This window comes from Strix uralensis, chromosome 1, assembly GCF_047716275.1.
Source record: "Strix uralensis isolate ZFMK-TIS-50842 chromosome 1, bStrUra1, whole genome shotgun sequence".
NCBI lineage: Eukaryota > Metazoa > Chordata > Aves > Strigiformes > Strigidae > Strix > Strix uralensis.
Genome location: NC_133972.1, coordinates 124,452,579 through 124,472,638, shown reverse-complemented (window position 1 = coordinate 124,472,638; position 20,060 = coordinate 124,452,579). Strand labels below are relative to the sequence as shown.

Sequence of the window (20,060 nt, the reverse complement as noted above, 5' to 3'; positions counted from 1 at the left end):
ATTAACTTTGCTATTTAGACATGATTGTAAATGCTTTTCACGTAGAAATCCTCCCTACGCCCAAATATTACACTTGCTGAGAATTGATATAGGTTCTTTATTTTTTTCATTTAAGGTACACTTAGTACTAGAACACCCTGCACCTCGTAGAAGAATTGTAACCCAATTAAATAAATCTCGCCTCTTTCAGATCTGAAACATGTCTTCCTTTATGATCTTATTTCCCAGTCTGACACCTCGGTAAGTACTCTGCAGGTGCCATCACCACCTATCACCAGAGTACTGTTCTTTGAGACTGGGACAGGTGCTGTGGTATTAGCAATGTGATATTAGCAGGGCAGGGTACCTCCTGGGATGGGATATTTTGCTTTGCAGAAAATGGTATTTGAGAACTGAAAACAAAGATGATTGATTAAATCCTGAGTTAGAGCTTCTCTTAGAAAGACAAGAAGGATTTATGTTTGTGTTCCATGTTGCTTTTAATTGTTATTCTGAGAGAATTTCAAGAACGTTCTATTTTTTATAGTGTACTTATAATATCTATTGCTATTTGTATTGATTAGCAATAATGTGTTTTAGTGTGCTTAACAGTGTTTCCTGTCTTTTATATTTTATTGACGACTGAGTTAGTATTTTACCTCAGTTTTTATAACAATAGGTGTTCCATAAACAAATCTTTCAACCTGCTATTGATGGTAGGAGAAATCTGATAGGGCAGAGAAGAGATGATAGATGAAAGTTCCAGGTGTAAAATTCCACCATGGCAGCTTTTATTGTTTGCTATCTTGGATTTGATCTAATTTATTATTGAAAAGAAAAACCTCTAAAAAAAATGCAGTTTGGCTATTGTTTTAAGTGTATGCTTTCAAATAACTTTGGAGCTTAGAGGATTTTGTTTGCTGAAAGTTGTCGGTTAAAATCTAATTTTTTTTTTTCTTGTCTCTTTTTTTTCTGGTTACAACTGCAGGTTGGTTTCAGTCTTTTTCCAGTTCAGATTTCCAGAGTTGAAAAAAATAGCTTACAATTTTTTTTTTTTCATGCTCTGATAAATTTTAAATGCTCATAGCGGCTATAAATTGTAATCTGTGTGTTTGGGGGAATGAGCCAAAAATTAGTGTTTACCAAGTGAGGCTGTGTCTTAACATCTTACTTCTAATTCTTTAATTTACTTTTTACTGATCGTAAAATATTTTCACATTTTCTATGTCATAATTGGAATAAAATCAGCAGTGATTTTAATTTCCATTCTATTCTGTCACTCATCCAGCAGGAGGAGGGAAGTAGGCTTTCCTTTGGTACTGTTAACCTGACTACATTTGGATGTCATTTCACCCTTCATATCTAGACTGAATGGGTAGGGTTCATGTTAGGTAACTTTCCTTTCACAAAGGGTGGGGAGTTTGTTTTTCTTTTTTCTTTTTCTAGTATTTGGCTTTTGAATACTGTGTATTTGTATTTTAAAAGGTCTTTATCATGTGTAGTGCATATTAGGGGGATATGGGGATAGTCAATTTCCTTAACTTCTGTAAGAACAAAAAATGTTCAATGACCCAGGTTTCTGTGGGTTTTTGGTGGTTTTTTTTTTTGTTTGTTAGTTTTAAATTAAAGCTGATTTTTAAAAAGTTTATTACCTTTAAAAATCTGGATCAACTCTGATAGAAATAGGGAAGTTGTCATTTTAAAACAATTTTTTCTTGTTTTCTTTTGGCTGCAGCCAGTAGAAAAATACTCTGGAGGAGTTTCACTGGGGAATAATTATATCTGCAGGAGACATTTCTTTTTAATTACGATCAGATAGTGATTGGTTTATGACCCTGACATGAAGGATTGTAACACACTTTTAAAATATCCTATATAACATAACTGTTTTGATTGCATATATGTATGTGTAATTATCTCTGAATCTGATTTAAACTTTGTTCTAGTGTCTTGTGTTGATGAATTCCTCAGCTTTATATGATTTATGTGGTGTCTTGTATGTTTAATGTTATTCCTCAATTTATTGACTATTCTCCTGGGGTTTTCTTTGTTGTTAAAGAGTAAATTGGATGATCTACTTTTTGTATGTATCATACATTAGATTGTATTTCTGTCATATCCTCTTACATTCATTTCCTTCTGATAAAAAAAAAAAATCTGTCCTTTTTGACTTGTTTCAGGTGATAACATTCAAAGTCTTTAATCACTGGTTTCCTGTCTTTGGAATCTTTCTGATTTTTACAGTATCTTTTTGTGACTGCTTTTCTCAAACTGAACATGTATAATGATCACAAATACCATGACACTTTTTTTTTTTGCATATTGTACCGCCCTTTTGATATATCAAGTACTGCAGATAATCAGTAAGTGAACACAGGTATTATGAATAGTTTTCATGGATTATTTTTTTATTTTTCCCACCTAACTGGCTGAGTAGTGGTCAATTCTTTTTATTTTTTCCTGGTTAAGTTACAGTAGGAGTTTCCTCCTTCTGAAGAAAGAGTGGTTCAAAATTCTTGTGTAATTGTCGTATATTTTCCATGTTGAATTTCACCTGGCTTATTCTTTCTTCCACAGTTTTCAGTAATTAATGTGTCAACATCTTCAGATGTTGACATTTACTAACCAATATTTTCAGGGGTCCTCTGTATGTTCCTTTGTCCTTTGAACTTTGTGTAAAGTTATCGCTTATTTCATCCCTTTGGGCAGTTTCTGATCAGTGAAAGTGTGTACCCCTGCACAACATATTTCTCCAAAAGGCTTTGTCAAAAAACTTGTATTAAGAAGTTTTTGTTAAATATTCAGCTAAGTGGTTTAATTCATATTTTTGAAAATTTCTAGTAGATCAGAAAGATAAGACTTCCCTGTTTTGACACTTTACTAACTCATCTTTATTTTGTAATCAGAATTTTGTAATGCTCTAATTATTTTCATTGATTTACTTGTAGCTTGGGGAACAAGGCTCACAGATTTATGATTCCTAGAATTTGTCCCACTACTTTTTTATAAAAAGAGGTACAGTGATCGTCTACCTTGTAGTCATCTTATGGGGTAGTTTATTTTAATGAAAGATTGAATTTGTTAGCAGCTTGGACCTTTTTCTTGCATTATTTCCATAATCTGAAATGGGTTCATTACAGGTCTTTGGGCTGTTTCCATATCCAGAAGCTTCTCTTGCTAAATTATTTTCTGGTAGTCCCTTTTCCGGTGGTTTTAATTACCCCCTCAGTTCTCTCAATTCTGTGTGGTTTGTGAAGTCTCCTGCCGTTTTTTGTTTCTAATGGGATTTTTAGAATCCTTAATACTTCTTCCCCTGTCAAATGTTTGCGCTCTCAATGCTGTTTTTTGATCACTGCGGTGTTTGTCTTAAAGTTAAATGATAGTTGTTTTGAAAACTTACAGAATAAATTTCAGAGTTGGAATTTATAGTTTTGTCTCAAGTAATCTTTGCAGGGTTATTTTCGGCCATCTTTCCATGCATAAGTGCATGCCTGGTTTTGTGCAATAACACCTGCAGGATAGCAAAAACCTAGGTATGATCTAATATTTTTAGTACTTTATAGTATTTTTCATTATCAACATGTTGTGTGAACATTGGATTTACTGCTGATTTATACTTGGGATCCAAGAAGTTAATTTTAGTTCTGAAAATATTTCAACTTGGATGGTTTTTAGCTTTGCTCTCTGTTTGCTGACATGGGGCTGTTCATAGCCTCTGAGCTCTAGCTGCTCATGTGGATGTACCAAGTGTGTTGGTTTTGCCAAATTCCAAAACATGCTTTCTAAATAAAAATTAAAAATAGTCTGTTTTCTTTCTTGTTTGTTTCTCTGTATATCAGTTTTAGATAATTTCTGTTAGATACGAAAGAAGGATGGTAGTGAGCTTCTGAAGGTGAAGGGAAGGAAGACTTAACTGAAACAGCCTTACTTTGGTTGGTCACTAGTGGAGGAAGATCAAGCAAGGGAGCAGCATTTCACTTATTGTTCAGAGAGCAGAGATGCTTTTCACTCTTTCCTTTTCTACCGTCTGCCACTTCTGTTGTAGGATAAGGAATAAACCTGCTTATGAAAGGTCATTCTCTTCATCATGGAGGAATGAGAAGAATCTAGTAAGAGAAGTCATCTACTTGCTTGTGTTTCCCTTCATCTGCTTCCTGCCTCCTGCTGAAAAAAAGCTTTTCACCAATTTCTGGAGGAATTTTAAAAAATATTATCGGGAAAACAATGTTTACTTGAGGTATTTGAAGACATGTTGAGAAAATAAATTAGTATGATTCCCCCCTTCCCCCTGGGAAATGAATACATGTGTATGTATCTCTATTACCCAGATGTTGTCATTTCCAAGGCCAAAAAGGGGTCCTGTCTTACACTCTTTTGGAAAGCGCTACTCTTTTCTGCTGTATTACATCTTGTCTTTATGAACGTCCTGATGAGTAGGTGTAGGTATAAGGGGGGCTAGGCTAGATGGGTACTTAGGCATCACCCCCTTGGTTCTTTCTATGAAGAGAAATGTTGAAAAATACACTTGTTTGTCTCACGGGAAGTGTTTTGCAGGAATAGTTAATGGTCTTTCAGAGAGGGTCCTCAAAAGCCAGAGGCCCAGGCGTTCGCTCTCACAGAGATGATTTTTATTCCCCTGAAAGCATTTGGCGAAGGTATGTGAGGAGGATTGTACAGTCTCGCAGGTGTTTTTAATAGGAAAATGAAGCTGGCTACTGGCAGTTTCTATGTCTCCTTACATTGCCACAAGTAGAACCTAATAGTAAATTCCCCCTTGTATTTACTGTTTTTCTTGCTCTCCCTCTTTGAACTCTCAAGGTTATTCAGTTATTTTCCTCACAATTTCATTAGGAAATTTGCCAAAAACATCCTTTCTAGGCAGCTGTCTCTGGACCTTTGGAGGCCAGCACTAATGTGCTTCCAGTCTGTAGGGGGTGTTTGGCACAAAATTATGAACTAGGCCTTCAACGCTTCGGGGGAGAGAGGGGAAGAGATCGCAAACATTTTACCACACCCAGGTGCAAATTTCTGCTCCTCTATGAGCATTCGGAGGCTTTCATCTCTTGTTGTACCTGTTCTGTCCTGGTGCAAGGGCTGTTAACAGCAACAAATTGTTGATGTGAGAGAATTACAACGAAGTTATTTTTCTGTTCACCGAATGTTGCTTTGAAGGAAAGCTTTTGTGTGTGTAGGAGGGAGCAACTCCAGAAATCTTAAACTGTTCAGGTATAATTTTTTAATGAGGCATTGATTTGTGTTTATTTTAAAGCGGTGCTTGAAGGAGCTGTGGTGTTGTCTGCATGTAATACTTCACATAAAATTGATTGAAATATTAAACGTTTTGCCAAAATTAATATTGGGAGGAGTTAAACATATCAGAAAGAGCAAGAAATGCATTTCAGTGCTTTCTTTCATACCCTGCTGAACAATATAGGCAACTGCTGTACCATATGTACATATAATATATTTGTCAGACTAACTGCTTCTTGTGTTTGACTAAACTGTCTCCTTTCAGCCACCCACACAGAATATGCCTATGGGTCCGGGAGGGATGAGTCAGAGCGGCCCTCCCCCACCTCCGCGCTCGCACAACATGTCTTCAGATGGTATGGTAGGTGGGGGCCCTCCTGCACCACACATGCAGAACCAGATGAACGGCCAGATGCCTGGTAAGTTTTTCTCCTCTAAGACATTAACACCAGCGTTGCCTGGCAACTGAAACGACATGGGGGCTCAAGGGATACTAGATTGTTGATGACAAAACTGCTTTGAATGCCCCGGAGTACAAGCTCTCTTAGAGTTTGTTAGCTACAGAGCTACGTGACCTGTATTCAGTGTTTATCAGGCTGCCCTTGGGCTTTGATGTAGCTGACACACAGCATTCCTCTGATGAACAGAACTGGCTAAATTTAGTCTGTTTGAAACCGTGCAGTACAGCTGGCTTTAGAAGGCTTATTGGGGAAAGGTATTGGCCTGTGGCTGAGTGAACAGAAATCCTTCCATAAAAAGATAATGTGAAATCGTTTTAGCTAAATAATTAGATACTAATAAAATAGATACCTCTTAAAGAGGGCGTTTCAAATGTGGGTAGATGTTTAAAAAAAATTGCTTCTATACAGAAATTCATCCAGCTTCCACTAATCCTCTGTGTTCTTTATTATTGAAGATGTGTTGAATCGTAAGGGATTTGTAAAGAAATGGCCTCCAGATTATTGTTCTAGGTGTAAATTTTAAGTCAGTTTTTATGCCATCCTGTTTTGTAGTAAAAAGAAAAGTGCTTGGGAAGTCAGAAACAAAGCAGTGAAACAAGATGATAAAATTCCACATTGTACCTACCAGTACTGGCTTTGGGGTAACTATTCCCTTTAGCAGTCAGATCAGAATGGAGTAGGCCCTGGAAAAGCTTGCTTCTTTATATAGAGGTTGTTTTCCAGAATTTCCACTCATAAAGTCATACTGCCTTTTTCATGTGAATTGGCTTTCAGCTTAAAATTGCATTCCCAGGATTGCTTTTGTTCAGGACCCCTTCATTTTGCTGTATGGAGGAACTTTTCATACAAAAGCTCTTCAAGGTATTGATTCTTCCAAGAAAGGACACTGCTGTCAAAGTATCTTTGAAAATTCATCTCCCAGTGGTCACAAGGATAAGCTCCACAACAGCAAATGTAGTAAATAACTATGCAAAACTTAATATGAAGTAAAAAATATGATTGCTGTAGTCTCTAATTTCTGTGCAAATCTTGATGAAATGGACCTGATAGTGACAGCTTTTCTGAGAAGAGTAGCTGAATAGCCTCTAGAGGCTGCATAAGAAGTAATAAAAGATCTAGAGAAGAAGTTAGTTTCATCTCACATGTTGGTCATGGTCTGCATTTGGAAGTGGAAAGAGCAATATATGCTGTTCCCTAAGTAGGGCAGAGAGATTCTGGTTGTGGAGTCCTCTATCCATCTAAGATCCATCAGCTCCCATGGAGAATAGCACTGCCTCTCACAAATCAGTCTCTTTGACCCTCTAGTGTAATCATATTATTGTTATTATAATGATCTTTTCCAAGGAGAAGGATTACTAAGTCACAATGTGAGCATAATGACTTCACTGCAGAGCCACGGGGGAGAAAAGTCACTCCTTAAACATACATATTTTGTAATTAGATAGAATAAGAAAAGAGCTGTTATGAAAATATGTGAAAGGTAAATAGGTTTGTTTTGGTATTCACCTAGACAGATACTTAAATACAGTTTCCAACTAAGCTTTAATTTAGCCTTTCTTCCAACATATTCCCTTTTTTGAATGTCTGTTCCTTCCCTTCTCTGTTTAAGGCTGTCTCTGAGGATGTGAAGATAAACAGCTTAGGATGAGGCATCTCTAATGTCAGAAAGGCAGGCTAAAATCATTTCATAGTTAGGCATTGGAAAACGGGAAACAGAATCATCTTGTTAAGTGGATAGTTAAATAATTTTTTATTTTAAGTGTTTGCTAGTTTGCCTGTATGTGAGCCTTTCTGTATTTCATAGATACTTATAATAATTTCTGCAGTGTATGCATTTGCTTTCTGTTTATAAGGCACTTACTCTATAGTTACACAGACACTTTGTAATAGAAGCCAGATACAAAACCTTAAATACCTGAAGAGATGATCTGTCCAAAAAGAATAAAGTCACTAATGTGCAAATGGAGAGAATCCAGGGTTGACAACCGCGAGTTGACCAGCTTGGAAGAAATACCATGCAGGCTCTTTAAAAATACGAGCTAAGGTTTTCTGGAAGGGCTTATCTGAGTAGGGGCTTCCACAGGCCTGAGTATGGGTGGAAGGGTTGATGGGAGCATTAAAAGAACTGCCTAGGGATGGTCAGGGCATGAGTTGATTTAAAGTTCTGCCGTAGACCTGTCCCGTTACCTAAAGGGCAAAGGATGATTTTTGTCATACTTGTGGTTAATAAAGGACCTGAAGTGCTGCTGAGGCCCTTAATTGCATCCCCTGACAAATGAGTGTCTGTATCCTCTTACTTGGGAAGACAGTCATGACGAACCTTTTTCAGCCTGTGGTGGAATAGAGTGTTATCTGTACCTGTGACAGCTTAGGGCTTTTACCTGAAAAAATTACTGTCTGAAGAGTTACATTGATGGAGAGTTTGTGTGATGCAAAGTAAGGGAAGGGTGGTCTGAATTTGGAAGGAGATGAAGAACTGCATTGTGCTGGTGGCAAGTTACCTTCCCCATTTCTTGAGCTCGTTTTATCATATGTAGAAAGTTGAAAGCTAAGACTAGCTGTAGGGTTCCCTGACCTTTGTCCTGGTACTGCTAGGTGACCTTCTTGAGTAACAGGTGCTTGTGTATTACCAACAAGTTCTCTCAAAGTCTTCTTTCCTTCCTGCAAGTGTAGTCCTAAATGCACTTAGGCTGGTTTACGGCTTCTTGGAGCCAAGATATGTCTGTAAGTGGGTAAGAGGAAAAAGGACTTCTGTTTATAGTCAAGATAGATACTTATTCCACTGACTGTATTATGACACACAGTCTAATTAGTATAGCATTTAAAGCAGTTATTTTAATGGCAGATACACACTTCATGTCTCTTTCATTCATATTCTGTTCTACCTATTTCATTTATTCATATGAAAAAAAGAAAATTGACTGTTGTGTCCTTATGTACAGGAGAACCCCATGAAATATTTTGGCAAACTATAAAAAATTCATTTCTAAAGTGTGTTCTTACTATTTTTCATTTTCAAGGTTTTTTGTTACTACGGTCTTAGGTTTTCCTCTGTTCTTGTCTTCTAGCTTCTCACTAACAAACTACTTGATTTTGACCCCAGAACATACACATGCCTGACATTTCATGTGCCAACTTTTTCTTATGAGTGCTTTCTCTTACTTTGGTGCTGTGTGAGATGTGAAAAAAACCCCAGCCTTTCAGAGAAGATGTTATATTTTTTCAACTTCTTCTCTCTTGTGATGATTTTTGCCTTCCCCATTTTACTTCTTACATCACCCGTTTTTAAAAACTTATTCCACTGTGTGCTTGGCTAGCTCTCTGAAATCTATTATTGACAATATCTTCCTTTAAACAAAAAGGAACAAAACCACTCCCAGGCCCTGACTTTCTGGCACTAACTCTGTGTATTCCTTCCTTTTCTTAGGAAAGAAATTAAGAAACTAGTCGTCTAGCAGTCCTGCAGTGGTTGCTTGGCACTACAGTCTGGAGCTTTTCTTCAGCTTAGCTTTAACACATTGATAATTGAACTCATGGTTAGAGATGATCTCACTTTTTCAGAAACAAACCCTTCTCCATGTTCTCAGTATTACAGAGTTAGGCAGTATTGAACTGAAGAGGGGACAGTACAGGCATCTGTAGTTCTCTGTCATGGTCATAACCCTATTCACAGAGTTATTTTTTTCTGTATTTGTGGTGGATCTGCCTTTGTACAATTCAGCAACTTCTGCTCACCTTGTTTTGCAGGAACAGTGAACTACTACACATGACACCTTTTTCCTTTCCTTGATAAAATAATCTTATGTGTTCATTTCAGTCAGGTGTCTTGAAAAGGGCAAGAGGATAAACATGCTCTTAAACTTACTCTCTGTTTCTTCATGTTGGCTTTTGGTAGCTGTGTTCCTTGATCATTCTTATTTTTTTCTTCTGCATCTTTTGTTTGCAGGTCAGTTGGTATTGCCTCTGTGACCTTGTGTACAACTCTCTTTGTCATTATTTTTGCCTTCATTCTGTCCTAGATTAGTGCAGTTATTTCTTTAACTAAGACAGGACTTGGGAGCTGTTTATATATCTGCCTTCAGATATTTTTTGTTTTGTTTTTTTGCACAGGGAGATATGTAACCAAACCACTATCTTCCTACTGGCATAGTTTCCTTTAGGTTCCTCTTCTAAATTTTCTGTATTTCTTAGGGTTTTGTAGCTTAACAAAATACCTGCGGCACGTTTGGCAACAATGGCATCTTCTTGGTGAACTCTGTATATCAACACTTGCCTTGTTTACAGCTGACCTACTCTGTCATGTGCTCTGCTTGTACATATCTTCATAAACTCTTCATGTGGTATTTGTCATATGCAAAAACCTTGCATTTCATTTATTTTTTTCCCTTGTCGTATTTTTTTTCCCTTGTCATATTTATATCCAGTCATACCTCTTACTAATTTTACTTCTAGTAGCTGCTCACTTATCCCAGCTAAAGTAATGAGTAAACTGATCAGATGCTATTCTAATGTTTATACTTTAAAAAATACCATTAAGAGTAGATTTAATTCAGAGAACAATGCAATTCCAACCTGTGTTGTCAGGAAGAGGGGAAATGAAAGGATGAAGAGATGTAGTTGGCCTCATGGATATATAAACGGGTTTCTCTTCCTTTGCGTCTTTGGAGGTATGAGAGGTGAGCTGATAATTTGATGGCTGTCCTTCCACTCATCGTCTCCCACCCTAGTAATCTGTAAATACTGTTGAAAAATACTCGCTATAGATTATCTATTCAAACAATGTTAAGTATGCCTTCAGCCATTTTTATTCTGCATGTATTTGTACCGTGTCAATGTTAATACTGCCTGACTTTTGAAAAAAAGTATGATTTGTTTGAATGAACAGAAATGTTACACCTATTGTAACAATTATATAGCTGTGATAGAGCTACCAAGCTGATTGTTAAACTGATCTGGGGCAATTCAGGTTGAAATTCAGGGCATGTTGTGCGAGTACTAAAAAGACTAGTTTTGCATATGATACGGATTTAACATGAGCTATATGATAATATACGCCTTTGTTTTAGCAGCTTCACCTGCTCAACAAAAGAAGATGTATTGCATAGTAGAGCTGAACTTTTGACGGTTAACCTTTTTTACTTTAAGTTGGGAAATCATGAGCAAACTCTGTTTTAGCTTTCATAGAATCATATCATAGAATCATATCATAGAATGGTTTGCGTTGGAAGGGACTTTAAAGACCATCTAGTTCCAACCCCTCTTCCTTGGGCAGGGACATCTTCCACTAGATCAGGTTGCTCAAAGTTCCATCCATCCTGGCCTTGAACACTTCAGGGAGGAGGCAGCCACAACCTCCCTGGGCAACCTGTTCCAGGGTCTCACCACTCTCGCAGTAAAGAATTTCTTCCTTATATCTAACCTAAATCTACCCTCTTTCAGTTTAAAACCGCTACCCCTCATCCTATCACTACACTCAGTTTTGATAGAGAGTCCTGCCCCATCTTTCCTATAGGCCCCTTTTAAGTACTGGAAGGCCGCTATAAGGTCTCTCTGGAGCCTTTTCTTTTCCAGACTGAACAACCCCAACTCTCTCAGCCAGTCCTCATAAGGGAGGTGCTCCAACCCCCAATCATCTTTGTGGCCTCCTCTGGACCTGCTTGAGCAAGTTCATGTCTGTCTTATGTTGGATGCCCCAGAGCTGGATACAGAACTCCAGGTGGGGGTCTCACAAGAGCAGAGTAGAGGGGGAGAATCACTTCCCTCAACCTGCTGGCCACACTTCTCTTGATGTAGCCAAGGATATAGTTGGCTTTCTGGACTGCAATTGCACATTGCTGGCTCATAGTCAGTTTTCCATCCACTAATACCCCCAAGTCCTTCTCTGTAGGGCTGCTCTCTATCCACTCATCACCCAGCCTGTATTTGTGTTCGGTATTGCCTTGACCCATGTGCAGGACCTTGCACTTGATCTTGTTGAACTTCATGAGGTTTGGACAGGCCCACCTCTCAAGCCTGTCCAGGTCCCTCTGGATGCCATCTCTTCCCTCCACGTCAGCTACACCCCGCTTGGTGTCGTCAGCAAACTTGCTGAGTGTGCACTCAATCCCACTGTCCACATCGCCAACAAAAATGTTAAACAGTGCTGGTCCCAATACCAACTCCTGAGGAATGCCACTCCTCACTGGTCTCCACTTGGACATTGAGCCGTTGACTGCAACTCTTGAGTGCAACCACCCAGCCAATTCCTTATCCACCGAGTGGTCCGTCTTGTCAAATCCATCCATGTCTCTCTGATTTAGGGACAAGGATGTCATGTGGACCAGTGTCAGAAGGTTTGCACAAGTCCAGGCAGATGACGTCATTTGTTCTTCCATTACCCACCAGTGCCGTAACCCTGTCGTAGAAGGCCACCAAATTTGTCAGTCATGATTTGCGCTTAGTGAAGCCATGTTGGCTGTCACCAATCACCTCCTTATTTTCCATCTGCCCTGGCATAGTTTCCAGGAGGATCTGCTCCATGAACTTGCTGGGCACAGAGGTGAGACTGACTGGTTTGTAGTTCCCTGGGTCTTCCTTTTTTTCCCTTTTTAAAATAGGGGTTATGTTTCCCCTTTTCCAGTCAGCGGGAGCTTCACCGGACTGCCACGACTTCTCAAATGTGGTGGATAATGGCTTAGCTACTTCATCTGCCAGTTCCTTCAGGACCCGTGGATGCATCTCATCAGGTCCCATGGACTTGTGTGCCTTCAGGTTCCTTAGGTGGTCTTAAACCTGATCTTCTCCTACAGTGGGTGGTTCTTTGTTCTCCCATTCCCTGTCTTTGCCTTCTGTGTCTTGAGCAGTGTGGCTGGAGCCCTTGCCAGTGAAGACTGAGGTAAAAAAAGACACCTCAGCCTTCTCCATATCCTGGGTAACTAAGTCTCCCTTCTCCTTTCAGAGGGGGCCCGCATTTTCCCTAGTCTTCTTTTATCACCGATGTACGTATTGTTTTAATGTAATTGTATTAGATGACTTCTGTTTAGTTTTGTGATTCACTATGACTATATTTACTTGTTTTATGAGACTAATGTAGGACCTCTTTCCCTGTTTTTCTTTCTGAAGGACCTAACCATATGCCTATGCAAGGACCTGGACCTAACCAACTCAATATGACGAACAGTTCCATGAACATGCCTTCAAGTAGCCATGGGTCAATGGGCGGCTATAATCACTCAGTGCCATCCTCACAGAGTATGCCAGTGCAGAATCAGATGACTATGAGCCAGGGACAGCCGATGGGCAACTATGGTCCCAGACCAAACATGAACATGCAACCAAACCAAGGTAAGCAAGATGCATGTTAGCTTCTGTAAAAGGAAACATCTCGGGTACAGACCCTTTCTAAAAAAGGTCTATTCTGGTAGATTGCCTTCACTAAATGCATTTGTACCCATGTTTGGAGGACTCTACATCTCCTTTCTCCCATGTGTCAGTGACTTTTTATTTATTTGCAGATACTGAATTGTTCTCAGGCATTGTGTGAGAATCTGGGAAGGGATCTGCTTTCATCAGTTAAAAGTTTGAACCAGTTTCTCCTTCTCAGACTTAACACTTCTATCTAAGTGTTATTGCTCGAGTTGATAAAATACACCTCTGCTCTTCAGTCTCTTGGGTAAATTGAAAAATTAAAAGTTAGGCAGCCCTCAGATTTTTATACCTAATTAATCTTTGTTCTCTGCTGCATGCTGTTTTAGCGTGGAATATGTCTGTTAATCTTGAAGAAGTAAAATTAAGTTCCAGGAACAAATCTGCTACTCTCTACTGTTTTCAGATGTCCTTGTGTATATAGTAAAATTCAAAACTAATTTTGTATCTAGGATATTTGCATAGCATAAACAGATGATGTTTATGTTGACATCCTTGTTGAAGTGCAAGGACATTGCAGAATTAAAATATTACATTAGAGTCACAACAGACCAATTTATTAAATTGTATATTTACTGCACATTCTTATAAATGCGCTTTACAAGTCAGCAAGTAGTATTTTCAGCTTACCTGTTAAGTCTGTTACTACACTGGATCTGGACATACCACCTGCTACAAGACATACTGCAGAATTTTTAAAAAAAAAATGTTTCTGCCACATTTACAGCAAATACGGGATTTTTTCCCCCCAGTATGTATGAACTCTTACGGATGTATTAGCTGAAGGATACGACTTGAGTTTTTTGTCTCTTTTTTGATGCTGTAGGAGAATGTGTTTTTCTCTTCTTCTAAGGCTCCCTCCCTGGCCATTGTAGAAAAAATAATCCTTCAGTGTCATAGGTTCTTCTTATTGCAGTATACTCTCATTGGAGACCAAAGCTCCGTTTTGTAGTGTAGTTACCATTTGTTCCTGAGGTGTATAAACAGACCATGTTATACTGCAGTTTGATTATTAGATCACAGAAAGGTTCAAAGCAGACAAAAGACTTAAGTAATGAGAGACCAAAAATAAGTCGAGATGGAACAGCTATTTCTTCAGTTTTCTTACCAGTAGTGAAAATGGAAAGTCCGAGTCCTTCATTGTCCACACTGTTAATGGCATTTTTCTTAAAATTTAACAGCAGAGGAAACAAAAGTAGGCACATAGCAGAGGAAACCATCACAAGTGGAAATATTTTTGACTGTCTCTGAAGTGGCAAGTTATCTGTGTATTCTGGGCAATTCACCTCAATGGAGTAATTTTGTGAACTTTGTAAGATGCTTTGGAAAAGTTCTGTGCATGCTCAGTTGAAATTTCTTAGTTGCAGAGAGTTAGCAATAAGCATGTAGCAGTATGTGTGAGGGAGCCATCCACTAAGTTGCTTTACAGAAAACAATGTACTCTGTATGACTGGCTTACAGTTTAGGACTAGTGATTATTCCATCTCAACGTAGTGTTCTTTTCTCTTCCTTATGATATTCCCCTGCTCTATTTTCAGTACTCTGTCAAACTTGAAAATTGCTTATTAGAAATCACGCAGAAAGATACTATCTTGGTTTCAGCTGGGATAGAGTTAATTTCTTCCTAGTAGCTGGTACGGCGCTGTGTTTTGGATTTAGTGTGAGAATAATGCTGATAACACACTGATGTTTTAGTTGTTGCTAAGTAGCACTTACCTTAAGTTAAAGATTTTTCAGTTTCCTGTGCTCTGCCAGCAAGCAGGTACTCGGGCATCAGTCAGCAGGTGGTGAGCAATTGCATTGTACATCACTGTCTTTTCCTGGGTTTTATTTCTCTCTCTTTTTATTATATTCCTTTTCATCATCACCATTATTATTTATTGTGATTATTTTTGTTATTATTATATTTTATTCTATTTTAGTTATTAGCTAAAGTTTTTGACCTAAGAATATGCCTAGTCAGGTCTCCTTAATACATTTCCTCCATGTTCCACTCCTAGTTGTTGTAGTTGTATTGAGATTTGGTGACAAATTAGAAAAAATACTTTTGTACCTTTACTCTTACAACTCCAAGACTCGGGGGAGAGAATGGCAGAGAATTCTGAGACCATGTGAGATCTAGACAGCAAGCCAAGATCCAGTCTGGCTGGGCAGAGGTGTCAGCCAAGCATGGATATTGCAGGCCTCTCATCTAAGTGAAGAAACAAGAATGAGCTGCTAGGAAATGCATTGAGATGCAGCTTAACAAAAAGGGAATAAACAGATTGTGACTTGAAGATTTCTTAACTGGTAGCATGTACTGCCATTCAGAAACAGAAATGAACCAAAATTTCTGAACCTCAGTATTGTTGTCAGAAGACATTTGTGAACCCCTAAGCACTCCTTGTTTCTTTGTCTTATAAAGGGGTGATCCATACTGAGAATGAGAGATCCCTACTGTATCTGCCAGTTAAAAACAGCACTAGCTAAATATAATACTAAGTATTCCACAGGATAAGGTCTTAGCATCTCAAGTTGACTGTTAAAGATTAGTAGATGTTTTTGACCTTAATCTTTCCCTGCATGTGTTCCCCATCTGTAGAGGAATGAATCTGATGGTAAGATTATTATACCATCTGATTTCACAGGAGTGTTGTGAAAGTATTTTCATTATGAAGATTTGGACATTTTAGTTATGAGTGCCATAAGAAAACCCATGAGTAAATTAATAATCCTGTCTTCAGTGTTTGACTAGGCATGGCATGTCACACAAACAATTAGGAGGAAACAAACAGCTTTTCAGTGAATAATATCTGCTATGTACTGAATGAGGCCAGTACTTTTAGAAAAAAAAGCATGTTATCATACAATAAAGGTACCATAACACGCAGAAAGGTTTGATCTAACTTTTGGGTGGTTTTAGCATAACTTTATGTGCATTTTCTAGCAAAACATCTTGCTGTATATACACATTTTGAGGCAGATGGTGTTAGTAAGAAAAAATGAAAAAGTGCTAATTAAGAAATAAAATGCATAGTAACAGAACCCATTGTCAGATTTACTTTCTGTCTCCACTTTGTACTCGTTGATTTTCACTAGTTTATAAAATGCTAGCCAGAGGAGTACGTTAAATGAGAAGCAAAATTATCATGGAATTGTTTTTATATAGTTAGTCCAGTTAAAAGAAGAATTTCAGGAATTTTGGATTTAGGAAGGAGAATGTTTTAAGTGGAAGATGATGTAGATGACTCTTGATTAAAAAGCTACTCTAGTGGTCTGGGACATCCACAAGGAATACTGGCTACCTTTTTGGGAAAGATAGGAAGCAGCAGGAGCTGAGTGAATGTGGAAGAAACTCCTTTCTTATGGGTGCATTTCTTCTTTTGTATTGGGAAGTACTTATGTTGAATGAAGTATTTCAAGTCTTGCTGATTTTTGACTTTTCAGATGGGAGGTGTAAGCATGATTTTCTGGAACCTGAAACTTACGTGGAAATTCCTCTTATTTATGTTGAACAGATCTTTCACAGTCAGAGAATAAACAGTAGAGTTCAAATACTTTAAAAGTAAAGACCAAGAAATTACAGCTTGGCCATCTCAGAAACTTTGTTTCTCAGATCCTTTTGCTAGGATTCTGTTTCCTCGCCAGAAGCGCTTGAAGCAAATTTCCCAAACTCCCCAGTCTGTATTTAATGAGCATTATGTGTTGCTTGGAGCAAGGGAGGGGACCTAGTTTACTTTTAGCATGTGAGCTCTGCATGAGAATATCATGTTGACTTGATCATTTGCAGAAGACCAATTGTTGAATCTGGTGCTTAGGTTTTTTAAATGACAGTTTCATTTATATAAACTTACAAAAATTCCATTAGTTTCAGAGCTCTTTCAATTACAAGCAAATATGAAGAGATTATAGAGACAGCAGGGATGAGGCAGGTGCAGAATTCCTGTTCTTTTGTTGTCCACATAAAGCAATATAAAGATAGGAACATCCAGTGTTACCTGAAATACAAACATCTTCAGGGTATGACAAATCAGGACAAAATGATTTCTGAGGCTGAGGACCTTTTGTGAATGTCTTGCCATCTGTTCATTCCCACGTAAACAGAGGCTGTTACATTTCAGTACCTCAACATGCATGATGTCATGGACCAAGGAGGGCAGTCTCAATTTTTTGGACATCTAACCTATTAAAGAAAAATAAAAATTGCCTCCACATTTTGAAGTGCCATCATGCTATAGCTGAATTTGTAGGATGTCTAGCTGTAGAAGATGCTGCAGCTCTCCAATGTTGAAAAAAACCTGCAGATACAAACAGGTCCCACAGTGTTTGTTCTTTCATCTTTCTTCCCTAGTGTAAAACATTAATTGTGACATTGCTAACTAAGGAAACTTTTTTTAATGTATTTTTTCTTAAATGCCACCTGAAATTACTGTTCAGTTTGAGATGAGAACTTTGTGGAGTGAGTGTGGAGAAGTTTCTACTACCTTCAATTTGCAGCCTAAATCATACATTAGAAGTAGCAAAAAAATGTGTATCCTCAAAGTCTTTTGAGATAGTGTTTAAACTATCCCTCATGTTAAAACACCTTTAAGATTTTGGTTTATTTGACCAAGTACATCTGAATTGTAGCTTTTGTCAAGAATCTTGAGAAAATGGAAAGTTAAATTTACCCTACGGTATAGTTCCTAAGCTAGCTCTTGCAAGAGTTATCACCATCTCTTATGTTTAATAACTCACATTTTTTTTAATGAACATGAAGAAAAACAACAAAAAAAGTTTTGTTGAGGGCTGCTGCATTGCTAGGTACATATTTTGCATTTATGTAATAATGGACACAATAACGAGATTTACTCTGGTAAATCTGGCATGGTGTACTTTGCTGATACTCTGATATGTATGTCCAGCTGCTTTATTGATACGAGTACATGTTGTGAAATGCCTAAAGAATAGACCTCTCCTTAGCAACAAAACCAACATATTTTTGAAGACTGAAGAAACAATAGCTTATACTGTTGCTTTTTGGTTATATCCAGCTGCTCCCATACCTCTTTAATCAGAACAGTAGAAGCACCGGTTCATTTGTGAGTGTGGTTCCTCACTTCTCTGCTTCTTCCTAAGCTTCAACCTTGTCAGCAGTTGTTCTTGTCCTCTCATAGCATTTACCACCAGTATCTGAGTTTCAGCAGAAGAGACAAAGCTAAGGAGACCATTTTTTCTGCAGCTCTTTCATCCTCAGTGCATTCAGATTTGTTAGGTTTATCTGGAACCCACTTCTAGTTTGCATTTCTGTTTCTTTCTATTCATCTTACATGTCTGAAGACTAGGTTGTCAGTTTTCTTTAGTCATTTCTTGTCAGGAGACTGCCACTGGGTCACTGCACTTACAAGAAGATCAGGTACCAGCCCATTTGCACTTAAGTCCACTTTCTTCCCTACATGTGAGTCCTCTTTAAGAGACACTGCCTGGGGCAGGAACACGTTTTTTCATTGAGTAGGTGTAGATGACTTTGAAATGTGCAGTTGAGGAAAATGTTGTGTATTCTCAGTAATGTAGACTATTTTAAATTAAATTGAACAATGAGCAGTTCAGTTTTTACCTGTTGTTGGCTTGCTTTATACATACACTTACTCCATAAGACTGATATGGGTCTACACCGCATTTTTCAAATGCCTGTTTAATGACTACCAAAATTGCCTGCACTGCTCACAGGACTTACAGTATTACTTCTTAGCCTCTTTTTCTTCAGACTTTTATGCCAGGAATGCTTCCAGTATATTGATGTGTGAAGACTACCTTCTGAATATATAGAAACTGTATAGGGCTTTCGTACTAAAATATAGGGCTTTTGTGTTACCAAAGTTAAAATAGTTTTGTGGAAAGACAATAGTCTCCTTGTGTACTTGCATATTTACAGGGATAGTCCTACACAGTGTTTTGTTGGACTCATTTTGGACTCTGTACGAATCAGATATTTTGTCCTCTCTGGAATAAATAGTTCTAGAAATTCACCAAAAAATTAGTTACTAAGGAGAGTTTTTGAAAGCAGTGAGCATTCTGTTGCAGCACGGAGTTTTGTGAACTTCTGTATGAGAAGTCTTATCTCCAAGTCTGGAAGAGATCATGACTTCCACTGAGTGTAGTTTGTTGTGACCTGATCAGAGATTCAGGAGCTGTATTTTAAGTGGTCTGTAAAAGTATGTGCTATAAATATTAGAAAGTCTTAGATCATGAACTAATGGTCTTAATTTTTTGACTTAAGTTTTGTGAAGGGGCTTTCTAGGTTAGTTTTATGTCATATTAAGCATTATACAATGAATAAATGTGGCTTTAGTGTAGACTTGATTTTTCAAAAGAAAAAACAAATTCAAAGTTACCTCACCCCTCAAAACTGCCGCATAAAATTGTTCTGTTGTGTGAGACAATAGATACCATGGTTATTCTTTTAGGTATCTTCTTAATAAGAGAGAGATGTGAACCAAACTGGAAGGAAGCCAGGCACTCTGTTAATAACACAATACACAGTCTGATACAGGGTAGTGAATTCTCATTGTGGCTCTACAAAGCGTTAATGAAGTTCTAATTTAAAAAGCAAACAGAAAACCTCTACATTGCACCGTGGGGACCCAACACATTTTTATCACATTGTATTGTGACTAATATTAATATTGTTAATTAACAAGCTTTCTTGAGATCTAGGAATATTATGGCAACAAGTTTTTATTTTTTTTCGAGGCTGCTTAATGTTTCTCAGTACCTCTAAGCAGGAGCAGTGAAATGGAATGATCTAAATTACCTACTTGTTCAGAAGATCAAAAAATGAAATATATTTTTGCTAAGTGAAAAATAATTACAGTATCTCAACTTAAATGATTTTTTTTTTACTTTAAAATTGGAACACAGAAACTGAGATGCTGAAGGATGGAATCATAACTGGATCATTTTAAGAGTGGGCAATATTTATCTTCAGAGGAAAATGAAGCTTAACAG

At 37.8% G+C, this 20,060-nt stretch overlaps 1 protein-coding gene across 3 annotated transcripts in view; it reads left to right on the top strand.

Moving 5' to 3' along the window:
• Positions 1–20,060, top strand: part of SS18 (SS18 subunit of BAF chromatin remodeling complex) — a 46,468-nt gene that overhangs the window by 14,097 nt on the left and 12,311 nt on the right. For all 3 annotated transcript variants that reach the window (XM_074879917.1, XM_074879936.1, XM_074879926.1), the window contains exons 4-5: positions 5,495–5,648; positions 12,792–13,013. In XM_074879917.1, the coding sequence (XP_074736018.1) occupies positions 5,495–5,648; positions 12,792–13,013 (376 nt within the window). The remainder of the gene's footprint in view (positions 1–5,494; positions 5,649–12,791; positions 13,014–20,060) is intronic.